Raw genomic sequence first — 6,973 nt, 5'->3', positions numbered from 1 at the left:
GGGCCAGAGACCTGTTGCGTTCTGCAAGATTTTAAATATTTATTCAAAGAAAAAGCACCGAACTTTGGAACACTTCCTTCTGGTAAAGAAACGTGTACTTAAATTCCTTTGGTTGTTCTGTACTCACACAGGAGACATCCAAAGTGTCTTCATTATTTAAAAAGAAAAAATCATGCCTCTGGCTACAAAGGCAGGCGTGTGCACACCTGCCGCGGAGGGAAAGGCCTGAGCATCTGAGCACCACGGCAGGCCAGCTGGGCTCAGAAACACACTTAAAAAAAACCTACTCATTCCATCTTGGACAACTGATATTTTACAATAAAGTGGGTTTTTTTATTTAATGTAACTTTCAAGAATTTCAACACACAAAAATGCAGGGGGAATGTTCACAATTTTGATAATCACAGTCGTAAATAGAAACATTCATTTCTTATAAGATTATAAATATTTGCTACTGGGACTGTAAAATGCACATGTGTAATAAACTAAAAAATAAAAATAAAAAAATAAAAACCCCAAAACTTTGCTTCCTGCTAAAAGGCATATCATTTCATTGAGTTTCCTAAGCAGCAGATGGTTATTCACAGAATTTTAAATTACAACTTTTGCTTTTATAGTTTTTTTTTCCTTAAAAAAAAAAAAAGGTTTACGCTAGTATATACAAAGTGAAACTATTATCGCAGTGAAATAAAGAGGTTTAAGGCAAAGAGAGAAGTTCACCCTCAGTCCTCAGGGCAGGGCCCGGGGCACCCCCCTAGGCTGTCCCGGCACAGACGGACATTTGGACACAATTCTTTTTCCATACAATAAACAGAAGACAGTGTGGAGCTACAGATAAAGATATAGATAATGTGTTCGTTTATATATATGTACTTGGTGGGGATATACTGAATATATTTCATTTACACTGTACCACACTTCAAAAAATAAAATGTATATTTAAAAAAAAAAACAGAAAAGACAAAAAGAGATAAGAAATGATTATTTACACTTTCTTCCTTCCTCTAGATCCTGGAGAATTCTGAGTTCCTTTAAAAGTCAAGGTAGCCACATGTTCTAGAACTGTGGACTCTTACACGTCTGCTTGTGTGTATATAGGCACACACACAGATATATGTACACATGCACACACATATTTACCATGAAAGAATGCTCTCTATAGCAGAAGCGGCCACTTTAAAAACAGAAAAAAAGAAAAGAAAGTGAAGGAAAAGGAAAGAGGGGAACCTCCAGCTCCTTCTCAGGCTTCTGCAGCCCCCGAGGCATACCCAGCAGACCTTGGCTGCGTTTCTGGGGGCTCCCGGGCATTGCCTGGGCAGCTGATGGAGCCGCAGGGGAGCTTCTGGGCCCAGGTCTGGAGGGACAGGGCGGCCCGAAGCCTGTGGGCCTCCAGCCACTGGCGCCCTGAGCCTCGGAGCGGTGCCGGAGGTGGGACACTCTGGTGCTGGAGGCGGGCGGCTGGACAGGGGACAACGACGCAGATGCAGACAGAAGGATGCAGGGAGGCGCGGGCCAGGCCTCAGTGAGGAGGGAGGGAAGGCAGGAAGAGGGGAGGAGGGGGGCTGGTGTGGGCCCGGCCCAGGCATCCCTGGGGAGCAGGGCACCGGACCAAGGCCCAGCGGCCCTTTCCCTGCGATGGCAGTGGCGGGCCTGGGCATGTGGACCCTCCTGCCGGCCTCACCAAGCCCACACAAACAAAGTGGCAGAACTCAAGACCAAGTAGGAGCTATTTATTCGGTTCACAGTCGTGTGAAATGCAGCAATAAAAATCTTTGGACTTCAGCAAGTTGTTTTAATTTTTTCTTTAAAAAAAAAAAAAGTGTCCGATGTCCCATAACGGAACTTAGGGGATTAAAAAAGATGAAACCCTAAGTAGCCCCCTTTGCAAAAACAAACAAACAAACAAAAACAACATAAAATTAGCATAATCTCATAAACATAAAAACTCAAAAAATATTTTATAGTCAGACATTTTGGATTTTACACCTCCTGTAAATTATATATACATAGAATATTGCAGAACCGTAGCTAATATGCGATATCGTCACTATTAATGCTGGTATAATGTTTATACACTGGCCCTTGATTTCTGATTTTAAATTATTGCATCATTTAGCCGGGGCGGGCCGGGACGGGGCACCTGCCCGCCCTACTCGCTGTCGGACTTGCCCTCCTTGGCGGTGGTGGAGTGGTTGTACAGGCCCTGCGCCATGAGGTGCACGGCCAGCGTGTTCTTGCTGCCCGTGGCCTTCTTGATCTTGGCGCGCTTGTTCTGGAACCAGATCTTGATCTGCGACTCGTTGAGGCTGAGCTCCTGCGCCAAGCTCTGGCGCCGCTGCTCCGTCAGGTACCTGTTGGTCTGGAACTCGGCCTTGAGCCGCTGCAGCTGCTCTGCCGTGAAGGCCGTGCGGGGCCGCTTGTCTTCTTTGTTGGGGTTCTTCTTCTTTGGTTTGCGAGACCTGGGACCTGGGGAGGCGCGGTGGACACAGAGAGCACAGGTTAGGAGGGCTCCGGACCGGCCTGCACGCTGGAAGGGGTGGGGTCGCCGCCGGCACAGGAGGCTGCCCCAGCCAGTGGCGGCCGGAGGAAAGCAGGGCTGGGTTTGGGGTGGGCCGGGGCGGAGCTCTCGTGGAGGGGGCGGGGAGGGGGGCCGGGAAGTCTGCAGGAGCGGTGGGCTTGGGGGTCAAGGGCAGGCTTAACGGAAAAGTCAGGACAGCAAAAAACCCAAAACTCTTGTGGCCAGGCCTTTTCAAGTCTCTCCTGGAGTTCTGTCCTTGAATGGGGACAGGATGGGGTGGCTGCGGGGAGAGAGAGGAGGGGGACATACTGGAGGGGGGGTGGGGCAGGCAGAGTAGCAGGAAGAGGCCCGCAGGTGCAGGGGGTCTCCCCACAGGTCTGGGGCCATGGGATCCAGCCCAAGGTGGGTGCTGAGGACAGGAGGGCTCTGCCTCCCCCAGCCGGCCCTGTGGGCCCACGTCTGTCCTTTCCTTTAAGGGGAAGGAGCAGAAGCTTCCCGCCCTTCACCCCACCAGGTCTCCCCCAGCCCCCTGTCCAGGAGAGGGGACACGCTGCTGCCAGCCCAGGAGCTGCGGAGGCCACGGGGGACCCCGCTGACCTTGGGCAGAAGGTTCACACTCCTCACTGCCACAATCTTCCCGGTGGGCCACCCCACAGTACGTGAGGTTGGTGCGGGTCGGTGGCGCTGGGGATCCTAGGGCCCGGGCAACGGAAAGGGCCTGAGAAAGGTGATCAAGTGTTGCCTTTTTCTGGGTTTCCGAAGGTCAGATGGGGTAAGGGGGTCAGAGAGGGAAGAGGCCTTTGCAGGAGGGGGTGGTGGCTGCAGGTCTGGGGGTCTTAATCTGTGAAGTGTGTGAAGTCACGCTGGGGGCTGGCTCCCGCTTCTTCCGAGGAGCCCTGGCTGAGAGGCTGGAGAAGGCTAGAGCACCCAGGTCCCCGCCCCTCGCCCTGCCTGACTGAAGGCGGGATGAGGCCCGGAGGGGCACTCTGACCAGGAGGGTGGATCATCACCCAGGCCTTCCCCAGCAAGGGATCTGGGGCCGTTCGCAGACCCAGGAGGCCCGCGGAAGCCCCTCCTCAGCCCACCGAGCCTTGCGCTGTCTCCAGGAGCCACGATGGGAAAAGGAGGGCAGAGCCCGGTGGAGAGGGGGCACCGGTCTGTTCGGCTCAAACCCCGGGCCTTCAAGATTGGAAGCACACCCAGGAACACATCCACCCGGGCGCACTGCGCCCCCCGCCCCCACCGCGCCCACAACTCGCTCACACGCCGAGGTGGCCGGCTCCTCGCCTGCTGCAGCCTGGCTTTTTCCCCGGAGGGTGCGGATTCGAGGCGGCTGCCCGCGGCGTCCCGGGGGCGCCGCGCAAGGCGGGCAGAGGGCGGCCCTTGCGAGGCCTCTACAGGCCCTGCGGAGGCCCCCACCGCGGCCTCGCGCGGCGCAGCCCGCCCGCCCGCTGTTCCCACCCGCAAACTCCCCGGTCCCAGGGCGCTCGCACACGCCAATCAGCCCACAAAAGGCCAGGGCCACTTTATAAAAAGGAAATCTCCCTAAAATCAGAGATTTTAGTTCCTTTTCCTTCTTGATTTTCGTTCAAAACGCACTTAAAGAGTCTCGGAGAGACCATACCTCCGCAACAAAACAAAACAAAACTCTGCGTCGTTGCTTTCGGAAACGCCCGGAAACACACATCTTATCTTACGGGGCTTTTTTTTTTTTTTTTTCTAATAAAGTCCAGGAAAACCAACCACTGAGCCAGGCCCGACTGCCGGGCTTCCCCCGGCCTCTGGGTCCTGGCGCGGCCGCGACTCCCGCGCCGCACAAAGCCGGGCCTCGGCTCCTAGCCGGCCGCATTGTGAGCCTATATGTTAATTAAATATTAACAAAGGAGAGAGGCGAGAACAATGGAGCAAATTTCAGATCTAGCTGGAGAAATTGGGGTTTCATCAGAGATACACACAGACCGTTTCTGCGGGCTGGCGACCAAGGGGTGGCTTAGTTGCGCTGTGAACTGTGTAAAAGACTCCCGCAAAACAGTTGAGGGTTCAGGGGAACAAGGGGGTCCGGTCTGCGCGGCCGGCTCGGGGACAAACGGAGTCTGCGCTTAATGGCGGTTCGCAGCCGCAGACCCTCATTCACTGCGGCTCACGCTTCTATGGGGACGTGGACTCAGCTTTTAAAAATCCCGGGTCTATGAAAAAGACGCCCAGAAGCTCTGCACACCCTCACCAGCTCCCCCGCGCACTTCCTCCGAAATCTGCTTCTTTCCTACCCAGGAAAGCTCGGTAAAGGTCGTCTATCTGGGGACAGCAGGCCTTCCTCCTCCAAGCTGTGTGCGCACCTCTTGGCAAATAAAACAAGGCACAGGGCGAAGGGCTCCTCTGTCTGCCTTCCTTCCCTCTGCGGATTCCTCCACCGGCCCCTGCTCAACCTCAGCTGAGGACGACCAGCCGAGCCTCGCTTTCTTCCCCGGACACCTCTGGGAAACTGGGGCGGCAGGATGAGTCTAGGTATGGGGCGGGCTGGGCGTGGGTCCGGATCTGGACCGAATCGGAAGAACAAGCGAGGGTGTGCGCTTCAGGGCCTGTTTTCCAGCCACCCCCGTTCCCACCAAATAAACTCTGGTCAGGGCAGGGATGCGCTAGGGGCTAGGAAAGGTCCTCCAAAGCAAGGGAGAACGGAAGTCCTGGTACTTCTCGCCGTCCTAGGAAATCTGTAGCCCCGAGTGAATCAACCCTGCCCCTCTCTCTGCCTGGCCGTGGCCCGGGTCAGCGTCGGCCGCACACAATGTCGCTCTGTGCGCGTCTTTGTGTTGGGGGCAAGGCATGCTCGTGTCTTCTTCCTCCCGGTAAGTTCCCGCCCCAGGCGCGCAACCCCGCGGGCCTCCCTACCGCAGGCCGGGGCGCGGGTCCCCGGGGCTCACCTGAAGAAGGTCGGTCCGAGTAGCGCGTGCAGTACACCCACGCCGGCCAGAGCATGGGCTGCGCGCCCAGGTTGGCGCTGGCCTGCGAGCTGTCCGAGTCTGAGCTCACCGACAGGTCGCCGCCGCCCAAGCCGCGGGCCTTGAGCGCCCCGTCCAGGGGACCCCCGGGGTCTCCGCCTTTCTTGGCGCCGCTGTGCAGTGAGAGCGCCTTGGAGCCGCCTTCGCCGTCACCCGGAGAGTCGCTACCGCCACCGCCGGGCAGAGGCCCGCCCGCCCCAGGCGCCCCGGGCGCGTTCTGCCGGGGCTCCCGGCCCGACCCCAGGAGCTGCTCCGCGCCGCCCGCGCCGCCGCCTCCCTCCACGCCGCCTTCGCCGCCTGCCCCGGGGCCTCTGCCTCCTCCAGCTCCGGGACAGCACGTCCCCGCGTCCTTTCTCCGGCCAAACTCGGGCCGCAGGATGTTGTCGATGAAGAAGTTGGTGATGCGGTGTGGGTGCTGGTGGTTGCCCGGCGCCTGCAGAACCGCAGGCAGCATCAGAGCCCGCCGGCGGCCAGTGTCCGCGTCACCCGGGCTGCCGGCGCCGCCGCTGGGGCTGGACTCCGGCGGCCGCTGCCCCTCCGCCGCCGCCGCTTCGCTGGGCTTGGGGTCATTCTCCTCCATGCTGCTCGCAACAAATTCCGAGTCGGTTCTCCGGGGAGACCAGTCAGCCTTCCGCTCCTCCACTCCGCACGCGGAGACTCCCAAGGCCGGCCGGTGTCCCTTCCCTGCTGACTCTCCCGAGGGCGAGCGCGGCGGCCGCAGCCAGGGCTGAGGTCCTACAGGTCGCCAGCCGCGCTCAGAGCCGAAGCCACGTTCCGATCCACGAGTTGAGTTAGAAAATACCAAGAGTCGCCCCGCGCCCAGACGCCGGAAGATTCAAAACAGTCCGGTCCGAGTCTTCGCAGCGCACCCAGGAGCTAGACGGTCACAAGGGTCCGGCGCGGATCCGGGGCGCCTCGGGGCTCCACGCGCCTCTCCACGTCCGGCTGCCTCCGGCTCCGGCGCCGCCGCCGCCCGGCCGCCCGGGGCTGGAGCTCCGCGCATGCAGGCAGCGCGCTCGCCCGCGCTCACGCCCGCCGGGGCCCGCTCGGGCCAACGCCGCCGCCGCCGCCGCCCGGCCGCCCCCGCCCGCGCGCCCCGGCCGGCCCTCTAGGGTGCGGGGCGCGAGCGGTCAGCGCGCCCGCCGCCGCCAGCACGCACATGGAGGCCCACGGGCCCGCGCTGCGCTCGGCCGGCCTCCGGGCCCCTGCGCGCGGCCGCCGCCCCGCCGCGGGCCGGGGCGCCCCCGCCGAGCCCCGCCGAGCCCCGCGGCCCGAGTCGCATGGGTGAGCGGCGGGCCGGGCCGGGCCGGGCCGGACCGGGCTGGGCCGCCCGCGTTCCCTCGCCGTCCGCGCGCCCTCGCACCTCGGCCTCCGCGCGGCCAGGAAATTTCCAGGCCACTCGGCGCAACCCGAGACACTCGGACTCTGGATTTTTGTTCTTATTTTTAACCGAGCCCCC

General features: G+C 59.6%; 1 protein-coding gene across 1 annotated transcript; it reads right to left on the bottom strand.

Annotated features, from left to right (window-relative positions):
• Positions 1-295: 295 nt before the first annotated feature.
• On the bottom strand, positions 296-6,492 carry EN2 (engrailed homeobox 2). Its single transcript, XM_015095147.4, has 2 exons — positions 5,437-6,492; positions 296-2,466 (listed from the first exon to the last, which is right to left on the bottom strand). The coding sequence occupies exons 1-2, from the start codon at positions 6,092-6,094 to the stop codon at positions 2,150-2,152; spliced, it is 975 nt and encodes a 324-aa protein (XP_014950633.3). The 5' UTR covers positions 6,095-6,492; the 3' UTR covers positions 296-2,149.
• Positions 6,493-6,973: the final 481 nt, after the last annotated feature.

The sequence above is a fragment of the Ovis aries genome, chromosome 4 (genome assembly GCF_016772045.2).
Source record: "Ovis aries strain OAR_USU_Benz2616 breed Rambouillet chromosome 4, ARS-UI_Ramb_v3.0, whole genome shotgun sequence".
Lineage (NCBI taxonomy): Eukaryota > Metazoa > Chordata > Mammalia > Artiodactyla > Bovidae > Ovis > Ovis aries.
This window is presented reverse-complemented; position numbering and strand designations above follow the sequence as displayed.